Source organism: Centropristis striata, chromosome 9, assembly GCF_030273125.1.
Source record: "Centropristis striata isolate RG_2023a ecotype Rhode Island chromosome 9, C.striata_1.0, whole genome shotgun sequence".
Lineage (NCBI taxonomy): Eukaryota > Metazoa > Chordata > Actinopteri > Perciformes > Serranidae > Centropristis > Centropristis striata.
In genome coordinates this window covers 1365413-1385535 of record NC_081525.1, presented here as the reverse complement: position 1 = coordinate 1385535, position 20123 = coordinate 1365413, and the positions used below count along the sequence as shown (strand labels likewise).

The 20123-nt window shown below is 39.3% G+C and overlaps 1 protein-coding gene across 1 annotated transcript in view; it reads left to right on the top strand.

Moving 5' to 3' along the window:
* The first annotated feature begins 798 nt into the window (after positions 1-798).
* pde4dip (phosphodiesterase 4D interacting protein) overlaps positions 799-20123 on the top strand; it is a 63199-nt gene continuing 43874 nt past the window's right edge. Inside the window, exons 1-14 of the mRNA XM_059341925.1 lie at positions 799-2556; positions 4781-4918; positions 5777-5896; positions 6220-6312; positions 7013-7222; positions 7576-7734; positions 8182-8277; positions 8894-9031; positions 9950-10129; positions 11118-11312; positions 11952-12206; positions 13238-13403; positions 17976-18088; positions 19489-19652. Coding sequence (XP_059197908.1) covers positions 1318-2556; positions 4781-4918; positions 5777-5896; positions 6220-6312; positions 7013-7222; positions 7576-7734; positions 8182-8277; positions 8894-9031; positions 9950-10129; positions 11118-11312; positions 11952-12206; positions 13238-13403; positions 17976-18088; positions 19489-19652 — 3266 coding nt within the window. The 5' untranslated portion in view covers positions 799-1317. The remainder of the gene's footprint in view (positions 2557-4780; positions 4919-5776; positions 5897-6219; positions 6313-7012; positions 7223-7575; positions 7735-8181; positions 8278-8893; positions 9032-9949; positions 10130-11117; positions 11313-11951; positions 12207-13237; positions 13404-17975; positions 18089-19488; positions 19653-20123) is intronic.

Below are 20123 nucleotides of genomic sequence, written 5' to 3'. Positions count from 1 at the left end.
TCCGTCCGCCGGTAGAGAACCGAGTGTTCCGTGTTCGTGTCCCGGTCGGAGCTCCGCAGCAGGAGATGCTGTCAGGCTGCAGGGCGGCATCGACCCGGTGAGACAGGAACAAACCGAGCAGGGACACCAGCATTGATCGGTTCTATTACCGGGACCTCTGAGGACTGAACCCGGATCGATCAGTCTGATCAGTCTGCAGGTCTGCACCAAACCAAACCGGGACCGGATCCGCCTCAGAGCTTCTCCTCTCATCAGGCTGCTGGTCACGTTTTCCTGTCGGCGGATCAGAGCAGATCTGTGTTTTTAATCAGGAAAAACAATCCGAACCGGATTATGATCAGATCTTATTTATTCCTGCAGAGAATCAGAGACACTTTTTGCACAAAAAGCTGCTTCAATAACTGATTTATTCATGTTATGAGCAAATTTATATATTGAGATTTAATTGAAAGTTTAAAGGCTGCAACTAATATTTAATTTCTTGATTAATCTGCTGATTAATTTCTCAATTTATTATTTGATCTATAAAATGTCAGACGTTTCCTAAATTGTAAGGTGATATTTTTAAAAATCTTGTTTTGTCAAACCCAAATGATATTTAATTTAATATGATATAAAAACAGAAACAGGAAAGAAAGGATAATGAAATAAATATAAATTTGAGAGGCTGAAAACTGCATTTTCTGCTATTAATACATTTAAAAATTACATTATTGATTAATCGATTAGAATTCGGCAATTATTATTTTTGTACAATGGTTGCAGCTCTAAAAATTTAATAGTAATAAAGTAATAAAGTGCTTTTCTAAACACTCAAAGACGCTTAACGTAGAATAAATAAAAAAAATTCTTGACTTTGCAGTTGTAAACAGAACAGTCTCTCGTGACTTGGTCTATTTAGCAGCTGTGCTGGAGCTTTTAATCACATCACATGATCTTCCTCAGCAGACTGAATCTGCAGCACAAAAAAGAACAAACATAAATTTACATTTTGGAGGACAGCAGCTTGGGATTTAATGCTGGAACTGGAAGTACGGAGGCTGAAGAGGAACAAAAACACATCGAATCATCTCTGCAAAACCTGAGCAAAACCCTCTTTAATTTGATTTAAATGGATCCAAACATTTGAATCAGTGCAGGTGACTTTTGGTTCAATGAGACTCTTTTTTTTCTGGTAAATCTGGAACAACATCTGCACCAAAGTCCAGACAAACATTCAGCACTTTAAAGTTCCCGTGAACACTTTGGATTACAATCAAAAGACAAATTTTTCCTGCATCTTAAAGACCTTGACCGACTCTTCTCGGTTCTGCTGTGATGCTGGACGTGGTGAAGATGAAGGAGGCGTGCCGGATCTGCGCCCGCGAGCTCTGCGGCAACCAGCGGCGCTGGATCTTCCACCCGGCGGCCAAGCTGAACCTGCAGGTGCTGCTGTCGCACGCTCTGGGCCACGAGCTGACCCGGGACGGCCGCGGCGAGTTCGCCTGCTCCAAGTGCGCCTTCATGCTGGACCGCATGTACCGCTTCGACACGGTGATCGCCCGCGTGGAGGCGCTGTCCCTGGAGCGCCTGCACAAGCTGCTGCTGGAGAAGGACCGGCTGCGGCAGTGCATCGGAGGGATGTACCGCAAGAACAACGTTCCCGAGGACGGGAGCGTGGCGCCGCCCGTCCCCCTGGGCCCCGAGGGGTCCGAAGACTCTCCTGTGGTGGATCTATCGGCCCTGCAGGATGGAAGATATTCGGACATGATCCAGGATGATCTGACGTACTCCGTTTACGAGTCCTGGGCGGATAAGGAGGACCCGGCCCTGGACCCCCACGCCACCCACACCCACCACCATCTTCAGTGCCCCGCAGCGGACTCCGCCCCGGGCCAGAAGCCGAGGCGTTGCCGGGGTTGTGCGGCGCTCCGTGTTGCCGATTCCGACTACGAGGCGGTATGCAAGGTGCCCCGTAGCGTTGGGCGCCGGAGCACCTCCTGTGGCCCGTCGACCCGGTACTCCACAGCCACTCCCGGGGTGGAGGAGCACGCCAGGAGCTGCAGGGACTCCGACACCACCGTTGTTGCCTTTGAGTCCTCCGAGGCGGAGCTGGACTCTGATAAGACCATGTGCAACCGGACCAGTCCCAGTCCGTCGTCGTCCGTGGAGTCCCTGGACACGGCCGTGGACGTGAGCTGTCCTCCCGTCAACCACAAAGACCGAGAAGAACCGGAGGAGGCTGCAGGGAGGAGGGACCCTCCGTGGGACCAGCCCCCCAGCGAGAGCTCCCTGTCTGGGCTGGAGACGGTGCTGAGCCTCCTGAGGGGCTGGGAGTACCGGCCCGTCAGGCCTCGCCGGGGCAGCAAGCTCCCGGTTCTGGTCAAAGCCCGGCTGGAGCAGCAGGGCAACCTGCTGGTCCCGTCAAGATCGCCCTGCGGCCCTCCGTACTGCGAGATGTCCGTCCCGGAGCTGGTGACTCCGTGTCCCCAGCAGGAGCTGCAGGCGGAGCTGGCGGAGATGGAGGAGCAGTGGATGGACGATTACGTTCAGTGCGGACCGTTCCGCTTCCAGCAGGTAGAGACTGGAGACCGGATGACCTCTGACCTTTCTGTAGCTCGTCCTGAGTTTCGTTAAAACAGGACAGGATGTAAACCAACAAAGGCAACGAGAATTAGCCAATCAGAGTCAGGCAGAGCAGGGAAATCTATTGGAGGACAGAACAGTCAGGTGCAGTTGAGTTGCATTATGGGAAATGTAGGATCCAGGATATAAAGGACCAAAAGTCAGGATAGCTCTGTCGCTGCAGCTCAATTTTTTGTGAATTATCTTTGGCTAGTCCCTCAACTTTATGGAAGAGTGATGCAACATTTTTAGAGTGCCTCTTTAAAAATAATCTACTGAAGAATTTTCCAATTACGCTGTGATTAATCCAGATGATCAACTTTTTTTTTTTATCTTAAAACCGAAGCGTTTATTAAGAGACTTGTTTGTTATCATAGAACCCGTTTTCGTTGACATATCTGGAGGTCAGAGGTGAAAAGATCCCTTTCAAACACTGTACTTAAACTCGTATTTTGCATGAACTGCATTATTTTTTTTAACCATTACATTTTTCAAAAGTTAACACAGTAATTTTGACACCGCTAAAATATTTATTTTTTCCAAAGGGAAGGCAAAGTTAGATAAAAAAAAACCCAATACATTAGGCAAAGGTGAAATTTAAAATAAAATGTTCTTTTCAAACATTCTGTTTATTATTTTTGATGACTTAAAATGCAACGCAGGTCTGTGATTCAGAAGCGGCCTCTGAATCACAGACAGCTGATAAACAAATAGATTTCTGTCAAAAAATCTGACTAAAACAAGAAAACGTCTGGGTGTCTGAGGAACAAAGGAGCTGCTTTAAGATTTTATCCTTTTAAATAAATACCAAGGCCGTACAGAACAGAAACTCAGACAGTCTGACAGCTCGTTTTAATAATAATAATGATAAATAATTCTCTGAGCAGAGCGATGTCAGATCTGTCTGTCTCTCTCTGTGTTTTCTGTCTCTCTCGTGTCCTTCGTCTCCGTGCTGATTACCCCTCCGAGAGCGTAAATACTCTTCCTCATCGGTCTCCTAGCAACGCTCCCGTTGCCATGGCTACAGTCTCTGCGGCGCTGCGGCCGGCGGTGCAGTGGGTCGGTGTCTCGTCGGTTCATAACTTCTATTGTCATGTTAATGTTAATGTTGTGGATCAGTGAATCAGCAGACAGACAGACAGTCTGTTATACAGCAATAAACCACTGTATACTACACACACACACACACACACATTGTACACTACACACACTACACAAAAATAATGTATATGGAGAGTCACAGTTTGGGTAAATATTATATTTATTCTGTATTAATGGAGCAGTCTCCTTTATGTTCTGTGTAGGGTGACTATTAATAATTATTTGATTTAATTGTGATTTTCTGATTATTTTATTTTATTATATATTATTTTTATGATTTTTTAAATTTAATTTTATTATTTAATTTAATTTTACAAATCAGTATTTCTGTTTGTAGATTATTTCTTATTTAATTTAATTATGATTTTCTCATAATTTTATTATATATTTTATCATTTATGATTTTTAAAATTGAATTTCATTATTTAATTCAATTTTAACAAGTCATTTCTATTTGTCTATTATTAAGTATTTTATTTAATTATGATTGGCTGATGATTTGATTTTATTATGTATTATTTTTATTTATTTATTATTTTATTTTACAAATCATTATTTCTATTAGTAGATAATTTATTAATTTTTATTTAAATATGATTTGTTCATGGTTTCATTTTATTATTCTATATTTTATTTGATATTATTACTATTTTTTATTTTTTATTTTACAAGTCATTATTTTTTTATTTGTAGCAGCAGTTCTAGTATGACTTCTTTACATTAAATTATTAGTAAATTCTTTGATATGTCCCCGTCACCGTTCCCTCTGAGCTCGTATTGTTCAGGGACTCTCGTCGCTGACAGAACAGGCGGCGTCCCTCAGGGCCGAGTGACATCACAGATCATAAAAACAAAAACAAAGGAAGTCAACAACAGGTTGCCGTGGCAACAGAGGCTTCCCCAGGAAGTCATCCAACAGAGAGCTGACATCAGCTTCCACTTTCACTCCATCAGTCACACGGCAGCTGCACACACACACACACACACACACACACACTGGCTGTTCACCACTGGCTGTAATGCATCTACTGTTTGTTCTTCATTATTAACATGAATATGTTCCTGTTGTCTCCAGAGGCTGGTGGAGGAGCAGCAGGGTCAGCTGGCTCACTATGAGGACGCTGCAGGTCAGTGTGTTGGCGAGCTGCAGAAGGCTCAGGACCAGGTCCGCTCGCTGCAGAACAAGATCAGGGAGAGCGAGACCAGGAACCAGGTACACAACCCTCAGACCCTCCAGACTCTGAACTAGGGCTGGGCGACATGGACCTAAAGTCATATCCTGATATATTTAGGCTGAATATCAATATATATCCTTATATTTTTATCACAAAGTGAGAGCAAATGTTCAGTCAAAGCCAAATCTGACATGTCACAAGTAGTTTTATTGATTTATTTAAGTGAACATAAATACTATATAACAACAGGAGTACCTTTTTTAAAATCATAGCTCCATAAAGTGCACATTAAAATAAAAAAAATATCTTAAATAAATAGATAGATAGATAGATAGATAGATAGATAGATAGACTTTATTTATCCCAAGCTGGGAAATTACAGTGTAGCAGCAGCATTACACACAGAGACAATAACAACACAATTAAATAAAAAGAACAACCTAGGCATACTTCAAGCAATAAAATATAAAAATACAATAAAATACAATAAAAAATAAAGTGTCTAAAGAAGGAGTATGTATTAAGGAGTAGAATAGAATTCCAGTGCAGAATAAATATGAATATACAGTATAAAAATGTTGGTGCTATGAAACAAATAAAAAATACAAATAAAATAAAAATAGCCTATGAAATAAACAGGCCCATATTTTTTAAATAAATATACTTATATGAGAAAAGAATAGCAAATTTTACAAAAGAACTAAATATGACAAACCTGAATAAGGGCAGCATTTAAATATAAAGATGGAAAAAAATTGAACTATGTCGATACATTTTTTTATATCGATATATCGCCCAGCCCTACTCTGACCCTGCTTAAACACCAGCTGTGAGATGTTTTACACTGTGTGTGTGTGTGTGTGTGTGTGTGTGTGTGTGTGTGTGTGTGTGTGTAGAAGCTGCAGGAGCGTCTCGGGGACATGGAGCTGGAGCTTCGGTCGACCCGAGAGGAAGCTCAGCGGCAGGAGAGAAACATCCAGAACATCAGTGACACGGCCAGCTCCAAGGAGGCCGAGGTACACAAAACATTTCTGAGCTAATAAATCAAGTGACAAGTTTTCTCATTTTGTATTGAAATGAATGGACCAAAATGCTTCTGCAGCCATACTTAGCTTCCTCTGCTGGAGTCTCTGGTAGAATGCAGCTTAAGGCACTTCCTGGATAGATATAGATTGTGCAGGCAGAAAAAACAGAAAGAGAAAGGAAGGAATATATATTTAGACAGAGAAAAAGTCAGTGTCTAAAGAAAATACACAAAGAATGCACAGTTTCCTGTATAAATAGTGTTTGTTTCTGTGTGTGTGTGTGTGTGTGTGTGTGTGTGTGTGTGTGTGTGCAGGCTGCAGAGCTGTGTCGGGTGATTGACGAGCAGAATAAGATGCTGTGTTCTCTGAAAGAACTGGCCAACCGCAGCCAGCTGCAGCAGCTGCAGGTTTGTTCTCCTGCTAACTCACACTGAAGCTTCTTCACATCACTTTATTATACACACACATTTATAACACACACACATTTATAGCACAGAGACTGAAATACCTTGGAATAAAGTCTATCAGGACTCTTTAGATACAGGGTCATTCAACTGTTAAAAACCTCTGAACAAACAACCTGCTGGTTTTCTCTTTTCTTTTTATCCCCCAAATTACTCAATTAATCATAACCAGAAACTGTAAAAACAGAATATTTTGAATAATAATAATAATAATTTTAAAATTTCAGATGTTCCTCAAACAAATGATGTGTGACAAATACTTTCATGAGGAAAATTAACCAAATTTGAGCTTAAAATTGTGACTTTTTATCAAAAATAATGCTAAAAATAAAGAGTTTGCAATAACCAGATGTTGTAAAGAAGAATTAAATTCTGCTGCTAAGTGACAATAGAGGTTGTAAAAATGTAAATAGTTCAATATTTATATAGCGTGTATTGACCACATTGTTTCCAGTTAACACTTATTGGCACTAAGAAATATGTTTTTAAAATATATTATAGAAATAATTCACCTTACGTTCCTGGAACAGTTTGTGGTTCAGAGGGTTAAACACCATTTAAGTCACAGTTTTCTCAGTCTCTTTGTCTCACGTGTCCCTGTCTGTGTCCCTGTGTTTCCGTCCTGTCCCCGTGTGTCCTTTAGGCGTCTGGTGCAGACAGTCTCCGTGGTCAGGGCGAGGTCCTGGCGCTGCAGGCGTCTCTGTTCCAGGCTCAGCTGGAGCTGCAGGCGGGGCAGCGGGCGCAGCGGCAGGCGGGACGGACGCAGGACGACCTGAAGCGAGCGCTGCAGAGACTAGAGACAGACCTGCAGGGGGCGCTGCAGCACCGCAGGGACACCGAGAGACACAACCAGGTGAGACACACAGGACGGTACTTCTGTTAGGGACATTTATATATAATAATAATACCTTTCTTTATATAGCACCTCTTGGGTCAGCAGGTCTCAGGGAGGAATATCTGTGTGTCATCTGCATAACAATGGAAAGAAACATTGTGGCGTTCAATGATCTGGCCAGCATATGAATAGAGAATAAAATCGGGCCTAAAATAGAACCTTGCGGTACACCACATGTAATGAGAGCTGACGAAGAGGAATAATTAGCTGTGGTGACCAAGAAGGTTCTTTCTAAAAGACCCACCAATCAATATATAGATGTTAATGTGTGTATGTGTATGTGTGTGTGTGTGTGTGTGTGTGGTGTTCAGGACCTGCAGCTGGCTCTGGAGAAAGCTCGCTCGGCCCTGCAGGAGAGAGAGGAGCAGCTGAGGACGGAGGAGCAGGAGAGACGGAGGAAAGAGGAGGAGAAAGAGGAGACGCTCCGGGAGCTGAGGACCTCCCTGCAGACCAAAGAACAGCTGATCCAGGTCAGACTACTGCTGAACTACTGCTAAACTACTGCTAAACTACTGCTAATCTATTGCTAAACTACTGCTAAACTATTGCTAAACTACTGCTAAACTACTGCTAATCTATTGCTAAACTACTGCTAAACTACTGCTAATCTATTGCTAAACTACTGCTAAACTACTGCTGTCAGCCTTCAGATACATCACAGGAAGTTCTCTGCAGACTGATTTAGTCTCTGCTGATGTTTCACTTCCTCTAATGTGGTTTATGTTCAAAGTTGCTGTTCCTTAAAAAGGCAGATGTCTCACTCTGTCAGTTTCATCCAAGCTCCGACAATTTTTACCACTTTTTCAGGCCACATTTTCCCCTTTTTATGATGTCTACACAAACGAACAAACAACCACTCTGAGTATTTCCTCACTATCGGCTCAGTCTGATGTAGAAACTGTATTTGTGTTGATCAGGACTACTGTGAGCTGGAGGAGGATCCAAAGGAGAAGAGAGACTCTCTGCTGCAGAAACTCCGCCAGAGAATCAAGGAGAGAGACCGAGCTCTGGAGGTAAACAACACTGGATCCATACAGGAAACTAAACACTTGTTTTCAGGCACATTTGCACCAATTCTGACATTTGTTTGCATGATCTTTTACATGCAACTTCCTCAGTGGAGGTTCAAAAACAGTCAGCAGGTCACACTCTGCTCCACATCTTTATCTAATGTTAAACTGTGACCACAGAGTTTATTTATGAAGCAGCAGAGATCCTCAGCCACACACACACACACACACAGACACACACACACACACACACACACCAGTACATCCTGTGAGTTTGTTTTTTCTTGCAGCTGGTGTACAACGTATTTTCAGCTTTTGTGCACAAAATTAAGAACAGAAAATAGATTTATAGAGATTGGATTTTATTTTTTTTATTCATTTAAGTAGTCTAATTTAAGTTACTGTAGCATATATTTACTTTATTTAAACTTTTATTAAAAAGATAGACTCAGTCAAATGTGAATTTTAGGACCAAGTTCTGCTTGAATTTTTGCAGCATGTGGAATCTTTTGTATTCTTAAATTAAGTTGTCTAAAGGGGTAAAAGCTGCATCTTCAGCAGTTTATTGAGGATCAAATCTAACCTGTCATGTCTGGTGATGGTTGGTGTTTTTTCTCAGCGAGCGGTGGACGATAAGTTCCGCAGCGTGGAGGAGAAAGACGAGGCGAGCCGTCGTCTTCAGCTGCTGCTCAGAGAGAAAGAGAGAGACCTGGACAGGCAGCGCTGCGTCCTCGCCAACAACGAGGAGACCATCACCGTAAGAACGCCACAACCACAGAAAAACACAGAAAAACACAGAAAAACACAGAAAACCACAGAAAACCACAGAGAACCACAGAGAACCACAGAGAACCACAGATAAACACAGATAAACACAGAGAACCACACAACCTGTCTCACTCTACTGCCTCCTCACACATCAGTGTTGTACTCGAGATCGACTTGTCTCGGTCTCGGACAAAGCCGACTCTGGATTTTATTCCAGTGTATGTCTTGGTCTCGAACCCTTAAAGTCTTGGTCTTGACTCGGTCTCGAACCCTTAAAGTCTTGGTCTTGTTTCGGTCTCGAACCCTCAAAGTCTTGGTCTTGTTTCGGTCTGGAACCCTTAAAGTCTTGGTCTTGTTTCGGTCTGGAACCCTCAAAGTCTTGGTCTTGACTCGGTCTCGAACCCTCAAAGTCTTGGTCTTGGCTTGGTCTCGAACCCTTAAAGTCTTGGTCTTGACTCGGTCTCGAACCCTTAAAGTCTTGGTCTTGGCTTGGTTTCGAACCCTCAAAGTCTTGGTCTTGACTCGGTCTCGAACCCTTAAAGTCTTGGTCTTGGCTTGGTTTCGAACCCTCAAAGTCTTGGTCTTGACTCGGTCTCAAACCCTCAAAGTCTTGGTCTTGTCTCGGTCTCGAACCCTCAAAGTCTTGGTCTTGATACACTGTGGTCTTGGTCTTGACTTGGTCTCAGTTTAGGTGGTCTTGACTACAACACTGGTACACACACGGATAGATGGATTTATGAAATAGCAAAAAAATAGAAAGAGACAGAAAGGAACAGATTTAAACAGAAAAAATAATGTCAAAATACACGAAGAATGCAAAGTTTCATGTATAAATAGTGTTTGTTTCTGTGTGTGTGTGTGTGTGTGTGTGTGTGTGTGTGTGTGTGTGTGTGTGTGTGTGTGTCAGAGCCTGGAGGTGTTGCTGCGTGGTAAGGCTCTGGAGCTGGATCAGGTGTGTGACGCCTGGAGGAACGTCCAGCGGCAGCAGCAGGACAACGAGGAGCGTCAGAGCGGCGTCCTGACGGAGAGAGACGCCATCATCAGCCAGCTGCAGGCGGCGCTGCACGCCCGCACGCAGGAAGCTCAGGTAACCACAGGAAGCTCAGGTAACCACAGGAAGCTCAGGTAACCACAGGAAGCTCAGGTAACCACAGGAAGCTCAGGTACACACAGGTAGCTCAGGTACACACAGGAAGCTCAGGTACACACAGGAAGCTCAGGTATACACAGGAAGCTCAGGTACACACAGGAAGCTCAGGTAACCACAGGAAGCTCAGGTAACCACAGGAAGCTCAGGTAACCACAGGAACCTCAGGTAACCACAGGAACCTCAGGTAACCACAGGAAGCTCAGGTAACCACAGGAAGCTCAGGTACACACAGGAAGCTCAGGTAACCACAGGAAGCTCAGATACACACAGGAAGCTCAGGTAACCACAGGAAGCTCAGGTAACCACAGGAAGCTCAGGTAACCACAGGAAGTGACCGAGTAAATAATCAAAATCAAATCAAATTTTTGTAGAGAGCGTCAGTGTTTAGGGACCAGTCCAACTTATTATCCAGGTATACACCTAGATACATACCACCTCCATGTCCACCCCACAGGTATTCACTGGCTGAAGAGGGCTTGAACCTGTAGAAATCCGTGATCATCTCCTTAGTCTTTGAGGTGTTCAGTAGGAGATAGTTCTTCTGAAGGCTTTTATCAGATCCCTATATTCAGATTCCTGTCCATTCCTGATACACGCCACAGTAGCAGTGTCGTCGGAGTACTTCTGGATGTGGCAGGACTCAGATTGTATTTGAAGTCCGCTGTGTACAGTGAGAACAGGAGTGGAGCCAGAACAGTGCCTTGTGGAGCCCCTGTACAGTGAGAACAGGAGTGGAGCCAGAACAGTGCCTTGTGGAGCCCCTGTACAGTGAACAGGAGTGGAGCCAGAACAGTGCCTTGTGGAGCCCCTGTGCTGCTTATTAATGTCCCAGAAAGCATCAATATCACCAGCTGCAGGAAAAAGTGTCTCTATAGCTCTATATGATGTCATGTCCTCCTCCTCCTCCTCCTCCTCTGGTCTGCAGGAGCTGCGCTGCTCCCTGCTGGCTCAGATCCACTCAGCTCCCAGCGAGGTTCTGGAGGAGCTGAAGGTCCGCCTCCAGCTCAAGGACCGCCTCTTCCAGGAGGTGCTGGCCGACCGGACGCAGCAGGCCCAGGAGCACCAGGAGCAGGTCCAGGATCTGCTCCAGACCATCAGCAGCAGGGACCAGTACATCCAGGTAGAGCAGAGTGGACCAGCAGCAGCTCATAGACAGTTTAAAGTCTTATACAGTCATGGAAAACATTATTCGTTTTCTTCAGTTTCTAGAGGTACATTTGTTTGGACAAATATAATGATAACGACAAAAATAGCTGATAAGAGTTATTATCAAGGGTGTTTCCATGACTGTAGATGCAAAAATAACCGAAAAAGACACAAAATGACCAAAAATAGATGTAAAAATGACCAAAAAAGACGCAAATTGACTAAAAATAGATGTAAAAATATCAGAAAAAGACACAAATTGACCAAAAATAGATGTTAAAATGATAAAAAAACACAAACTGACCAAAGATAGATGTAAAAATGACCAAAAACGACACAAATTGACCAAAAATAGATGTAAAAATGATCAGAAAGACACAAATTGACAAAAAAAAAGATGTAAAAATAACCGAAAAAGACACAAAATGACCAAAATAGATATAAAAATAACCGAAAAAGCACAAATTGACCATAATTTGATGTAAAAATGACCAAAAAAGACACAAAAAGAAATGTAAAAATAACTGAAAAAGACACAAATTGACCAAAAATAGATGTAAAAAAGACACAAAACGACTGTATGTGTAATAATAATGCCCGTGTCTCCCTGCAGGACTCTGCCAGCCGGCTGGGCGAGGTGATGAGCGAGCAGACGGGCCGGCTGCAGGAGCTGCGCAGACAGCTGAGCTCGGGGGTCGGACTGAAGCCGGACTCTGGACCGGACTCCTCCCTGGAGCTGCAGGAGGTGCAGGAGGAGCTGCGTCTGGCTCTGAGGAGGGAGAAGGAGAACCAGGAGCAGAGCAGGAGTCAGAGCTGCAGGCTGGAGGAGCTCAGCAGGACGCTGCACGTCAAGGAGGAGATCCTCAGGGTACGTCACAGGGACCCCTCTCCTTTATAGGATGGTCGTTTATCTTAATGGAGATTATCTTAGAAGAAGCTGGAATCTATTCTAAATACAGTCATGGAAATAATGATTAGACCACCCTTGTTCATTTTAATGTTTGTAATGTTTGGACAAATATAATGATAACAACAAAAATAGTTGAGTTTAATTTAAGAGCTGATATCTAGACATTTAACATGGTTTTATTTATGATTTATGTTATTATCAAGGATGTTTCCATGACTGTAGATGTAAAAATGATCAAAAAAGACACAAAATGACCAAGAAAGGACACAGAATTATTGAAATGGAAACAAATTGACAAAAAATAGATGTAAAATGAATAAGAAAGACACAAAATGACCAAAAAAGAAAAATAATTATCGAAATAGACACAAATTGACCAAAAATGTATGTAGAAATGATAAAAAAAGACACAAAATGACAAAAATAAATGAAAAAAAATTACGAAAAAAGACACAAAATTATCGAAATAGAAACAAATTGTCCAAAAGTAGAAGTAAAAATAACAGAAAAAGACACAAATTGACCAAAAATAGATGTAAACATTACTAAAAAAGACACAAAATTATCGAAATAGACACAAAATGAACAAAAATAGATGTTAAAATGACCAAAAAAGACACAAATTGACCAAAAATAGATGTAAAAATAATCGAAAAAGACACAAAATGACCAAAAATACAACCAAAACCATGTTAAATGTCTAGATATCAGCTCTTAAGCTCTTATCAGATATTTTTGTTGTTATCATTATATTTGTCCAAACAAATGAACCTTTAGTTGAACCAGACATTAAAATGAACAAGAAAACAAGGTGGTCTAATATTTTTTTCCATGACTGTACCTTCAGCAACATTTTAACCACATTATGTGAGTCAGAATCAACAGACAGATGATGCAGCTGCAGCTTTCTGTCTTATTAAACCATATTCTGTCTTATTAAACCATATTCTGTGTTATATAAGAGTTGCTCTCTAATGCGTGTTGTGCAGGACCTGCAGAGGCAGCTGGTGCAGCCGTCTGGTCTCTCTCTGGTGGAGCGTCTGACCCAGGAGGTCCAGGACCTGAGGGAGAGCCTGGTGCAGAGGGACGGCCCCCCGGCCAGGGGCCCCGTCCCCGGGAGGGACCGGGCCCCCGGCAGGCAGCCTGAGTTTGGAGGTGGGCACCAGAGGAGCATGGGACAGTATCTGTAACGGAGCTGCTGGGTGAAATACTAACAGGGTGATGGACCAATAACTAACTTTATCTACAGGATTCATCATTAATCTGATCGCTTCTACACACGTCTGTTACACTAACGGTTCAGTTAACGGTACAAGTTTAACCCTCTATGGTTCGGTGTTGACTCCATTTTTGGTCCAGTCAAATTTCTACAATGCATCTTTTTTGAGCGATGTGATACTTTAAAAAAGAGGGAAGAGTATAGGGAACCAATAGCAACGCTTTAATTTGTCACATGACTTCCAGGAGGCCATATTGAAACACTATTTTACAGACTTTTCCAAAAACAGCTTTGCCATTTTGCACCACAAAAAATCACTCCAAACGTCATTTCCAGGCCCTTTACCATCTGGAAAAAATTGGTTATTTTAACATCTATTTTTGTCAATTTGTTTGTTTTTTTTGTTATTTTTACATCTATTTTTGGTCAATTTGTTCCTATTTCGATAATTTTGTGTGATTTAAAAAAAAACATTTTTGAATCTATTTTTTGTCATTTTGTGTCTTTTTTGACCATTTTTCCATGTATTTTTGGTCAATTTGTTTCTATTTCGATAATTTTGTGTAATTTTTTAAATAATTTTTGCATCAATTTTTTTGTCATTTTGTGACTTTTTTGGTCATTTTTGCATCTATTTTTTGTCATTTTTACATCTACAGTCATAGAAACATCCTTCATAATAACCAAAATTTTCCATCTGGAAAAAAAAAAACTGGTTTAAAAAAGTTTATAATGTTTTTAAATTTAAAATGGTATGTATTGTACCTTGTTGAAGTCTTTAGACATTTATTAAATAAATTATTCCCCAAAAAACGTCCAAAAAAAAGAATTATAAAATTTCTCCAGATTATGTTTATTTATTCTATTTTGAGACACAAGAAAAAAACACTCCAAACATTTTTTTTCTCCTAACTGGCATCATAATGTGAACCATAGAGGGTTAAACTCTTTAACAAGCAGCTTGAATTTGTTATTGACATCGAGTCAAATCATGACAAACTTTAGGTCCTAATATCACTGCCAACGTTCCTTATTTTGTAACAAGAGTGCTCAGAAAACTACAGACGCTCTGAGAGAGAATTTGATCCATTTTATGATCTAAATCATTGTCTGATTCTGACTGATGAGAACTTAAACGGTCAAGATAAAACCCTTTTTTCTGCAAAAACAGTTGAACAAAGTTGTTGTAATTGTTGTTTTAGCCACAAAATCAAATGTTCAGAGGACATGGAGGAATTAAAACTCACCTGGAAGAAAACAAGAACACTTTTAATCATAAGAACATACAGTCATGGGAAAAAAATACTAGACCACCCTTGTTTTATTTAATTTCTTGTTCATTTTAATGTCAACAGGTTCAACTAAAGGTTCATTTGTTTGGACAAATATAATGATAACAACAAAAATAGCTGATAAGAGTTTAATTTAAGAGCTGATATCTAGACATTTAACATGGTTTTATTTATGTTTCCATGACTGTAGATGTGAAAATGACAAAAAAAAGACACAAAATGACAAAAAATAGATGCAAAAATGACCAAAAAACGACACAAAATTATCGAAATAGAAACAAATTGACCAAAATAACCAAAATCATTGTCAAGAAAACCATGGGAAATGTCTAGATATCAATAAGTTAAATAAAACAAGGGTGGTCTAATATCTTTTATAATATAATGTTAATTATAATATTTTTTCCATGACTGTAGAGGAGGGGAGCATTTCTCCCTCTTGTGGCCAAAATGAGTAGTACAACAAAAAACACAAAATGATAATTATCAAAACCTTTTGTCAGCTGTTTTCACAGATTAATAAATAAAGTAAAGTAGAAGAGTAATACTGCCAAAATAAAATGATGCTGACATTGTTTCTTCTGATATCGGCCTGTTTTCACACATTAAAGTCTCTCAGCGTTTCTGTAGAATAAATAATCTTAAAATCATGAGAAGAATATTTGTCTCCTCGTGCTTCAGTCTGCCTGGTTTTGTCTTTTTTTCAAGCTTTTGCACAAACACAGAGCTGCTGATAAAGTGTCGGTACAGAAAAAAACTGCAAAATACAACAGCAACTAATTAAAAAGATATATATAGCCTACATTTATAAATAATAATCCATTCATTACTAATCAGACCAGTTAAACTGAACTGCACCATCTGGGACTTAAAGTCTAAAAAATAGCTTAAATTATTTTTCTTTTAATAATTAATAATATAAGATGTTTTTCTAATAATTGTGTGATTTTTGCAGCGTTAACTGCCTGGTTTTGTCTCCTGACTGATGCATGTTTAGAAATGTTTAATTTAATTGTTTTGTAAATGTTTCAGTGCAGAAAAATGTTAAAAACTGCTTCATCATGAACACATTTTCTATTTTGTATCATAAATCATCATCGACTCTGTTTAATGGGGATTTAAATGTGAACCAGTTATTATATATTCTGCACATTCTGCCTTCATGTGATTCTGATTCTGTAAAGTTATATATAAATATTTCAGCTGTTTTATGGAGAAAATGTTTAGATTTTTTTTATTGCTTTTTGTGATTTTATGAGACTTTGTGCGATTCAGCAGCCGTCACTTCAACCTTCAACCTTCAGCCTCCTCTGTGTTCAATATTTATGAATATTATCATGAAACAAAGTGTCACACTGGAGCTCAGTAAGTATGAAAAGTATCATGAAAGTTTTGGAAACATTCGTTGAATTGCAGATATTTTATTTATACATTTTCATCCATAACATGTTCAATAAACCTGCCAGATATGACGTCATGCATCTGTGATTTTAGGAGGTTTTTCATGTTTTTTACAGCTGAAATAACAGTTTGTATGTTTGCACAATGTCCCCAGTTGTTTCATAAATCCCTCCACTCAGACACAACAACACACACATCAACATAAACATCAACATAAACACCAACAAACAAAGTGACTAAAGCACAAAGTCTAATTCCAGAGATCATCTCCTCTTCTGAAGCCCCAAAAACTCCACAATTATGATGTTTTATCAAACTTCACACCTGTTTTAATGTCAAAGATCCACCATAAAGCTCCATTAATATCAGGTTGTTCCTGATTTCCACTTTAAAAAGTTATTTTTTAAAATATTAAAAAGAAAAAAAACATATTTTTGACTCATTTCCCTTCACTTCTAACCTCGTCACTTATTCAAAAATCCATTTCCTTAGTCGGAAAATAAAGTCTTGAGTTTTTATTCCTTTTGCCTCACCAGGTGCAAACAGCAACAATATGCACAGACTAAATAAATTAATAAACAAATAAAATACAGTAAATGAAGCAAAAATGCTCCATATACAAGCGTCAAACAAAACCAAAGAAAACAAAACGAGTTCTTCAATAAATCGACTTTTCACAATATTCAACAAGCTTCTTAATTTAGTGTAACCAACCTACACATTTATATTATATTATACATATTATACAATTATACAATTATATTTGCCCTACATGATGATCTCAAATGGTCTCATTTCCCCCCACTATAGAAAAAATCCCCATATTAGGAAAAAAAGCAATTATTTTGGTCTATTTTGATCCAGTTGAAGTCTTTTCAAGTTCTCTAAAATTAAATCCTGGGCAGGTGATTGTTTGTTTTTTGTAGTCAGGATATTTATTTTAATGTGCTTTTAATACTCATTTCAGCTTAAACACAAACTGTATATTATGTGTTTGCAAGTCATGTAACATTATAATAACACACTGGAAAAATAATCACATGCCAAAACTATTTTAACCTGTTTCTATAATCTTAAAAAAAGGATCCTCTGAAAAAAAAAAAAAAAAAAATCATCTGTTCTTAAGACAGAAAGACAGAAAAGAAAACAGTTTAGGTCAGAATTAGAAAATTAAGCACCAGGATGTATTTTCCTCTCTTGCCTCTCACGGCTTCTGCACATATAGAATAAATAAATACAATAAACAAAATCCCTCAAACTCACAGAAACAACAGTCACCAACAAGTCTTTCTGCAGCTCTGATATTTATTCTGATATGAGACCAAATGAAAGTAGTAATGAAACATTACTGCAGAGTTCCAGACAGTAAATATGACTGATTAATTATGCTAATAAATGTGAGAAGCATTCTTTTTATCACCAGTAGATTCCAGAGAAGTCAAAGTCCTGATTAAATCACTATAAATGCATTTAAACTCCCCCAGACTCAGATCACAGATCCACATGTTAAACTTTATGAATCGTTTTCTGTTATATGTTTCTGAGGCTTCCTGCAGAATATTTAGTGCAGCTGATGCAGAACGATGCTCACATGAGAGAACCATGAGTTCTTCATGTTCTCCTACAGTTTAACTGTTTGATCTGTAACCAATGACATGATGATGATGATGTCAGAGAGGAATGTGGATCAGCTGATTCCTCTCTGAGACTCTGCAGGATGAAGGTTGAAGGTTTCTGGCTGCTGGTTGCTCAGAGAGAACAGATCCATGAGAGGAATGTGTGGAAGTTCTCATGATGTTCTCCTTGTTGTATCAGATCTGAGCTCAGAGGAGGAAGACGAGGCTGATGAAGATCTGAACAGTGAGGAGATGGAGAGCGTCGACGAGGAAGAGTTCAAGCTGAGACTGCAGCCAGACCACCACAGACAGGTAACAGCATTTATATTTATATTTATATTTATATATGGTTTAAGAAACAAAAACAACAATGATTTATGTCTCATAAAGTATAGCTTCTGTTTTTTTTATTAAGTTTAATTCAAACAAATACAAAAATCAGGACAAAGACTTTAAAAAAAGATTATTTGTCTGTTTTTCATCGAATAAATGAGAAAGATTGAGATAAAATCAAAGTTTATTTGTGTAGAGATTTTTAGAGCTGCTGCATTATGGTAAAAAAAAAATCACAATCACAATTATTTAACATTATTTTTCATTGATTTTGAAAACATCATGCATTTGTTTAACTTAAACAATTTCTCTTTACTTAATAATACAATTTAAAAAAAAATAATAATAAGATAATAAAAAGATTAATAATATATATGAAAATAGAATGTATGCATATATACACAACTTAATAAATGGTATATACATTACACAGAAAAAGAAAAAAATAAATAATAAATACTGACAACTATTTAAATTATTTTCAATATATAGAAAATAAAAAAGACAAAAATGAATATGTTGTTATGCACTGCCACAACCAACCAATAAACATTTTAGTAAACTAGATTTAATATATTTCAGTCAGTAATTAGGGAAAACAGGAAAAAGCTCACTGCACCAAAACTGAACAGCTCACTGAATAAAATATATAAAATTAAATTAAATGAAGCAGATTTATGAGTTTTATGAGGCTTGAAGCTGCTGTGAACTTTAATATTTATCTCAGATCTCTGCTGCGTTAACACACATAAAAAGATAAATTTACCTCCATAACCTGCAGTAAGTTTCTCCTCAGGGTCTCATAACTAATATACATACATATAATATTATATATAATTAGTGGTGGAATGTAACAAAGTACATTTACTCAAGTACTGTACTTAAGTACAATTTTGAGGTACTTGTACTTTACTTGAGTATTCCAATTTAATGTAACTTTATACTTCTACTCCACTACATTTTGAGGCAAATATTGTACTTTTTACTCCACGACATTTAGCTGACAGCTTTAGTTATTTTTAACATAAAAACATGATGAATTTAAAGTGATTAGACATTTGTTTTTATTAAACCTCATAACAGTATATAAGGCAGTAAAAATGAACCCTATCTTTACAAAACTAAAATGCTGCTTACATAAATGCATCAATAAAAATAATCTTATAACATATTTGGAATATATAAAACAATCTCAGTTGGTCCGTTCTGCAAAACGAGTACTTTTACTTTTGATACTTAAAGTACATTTTGATGCTGATACTTTTGTACTTTTACTTCAGTAAGTTACGAAAGCAGGACTTTTACTGTAGTGGAGTCATTTTTACAGTGTGGTATCAGTACTTTTACTTAAGTAAAGGATCTGAATACTTTTATTCCAGGCGTCTGGAGCTGCGTCTCCGTCTCAGGAGCTGCTGATGTTCGAGGGTCCAGGTCTGATGGAGGTGAAGGAGCTGGTGGAGCAGAAGAGAGCGGTGGAGAGGGAGCTGGGGGAGCTGAAGGCTCAGCTGGAGAAGGCCGGCTTCTCCTCACTGTCTCAGATGAGGTAGGAGGAGGAGGAGGAGGAGCAGGAGGAGGAGGAGGAGGAGGAGGAGGAGGAGGAGGAAGAGGAGGAGGAGGAGGAGGAGGAGGAGGAAGAGGAGGAGGAGGAAGAGGAGGAGGAGGAGGAGGAGGAGGGGGAGGGGGAGGAGGAGTCTGGGGATTCATCCGCCGCTGAAAATAGTCCCAACAATGCTCTGTTTCCTCCTGTTTGTTTGATATAAACTTCATTTTACAAGCTGTTTGTAGGGAATCAATGAGCCTCTTTTAACCCTCGAGGCCTCTTTAAAATGAACATACACTTTGACAAATGTCATAAAAATGTGATATATGAATATATTTTTTGTCACTTTCACCACATCAAACCGTTTAGCAGCTTCTGACCTAACCATAGATACAAAAATGACAAATACACATCAAGGTTGTAATAGTTTTGATAGTTTGATAGTTTTAATCATTTTTTATTTTTTGGAGAATG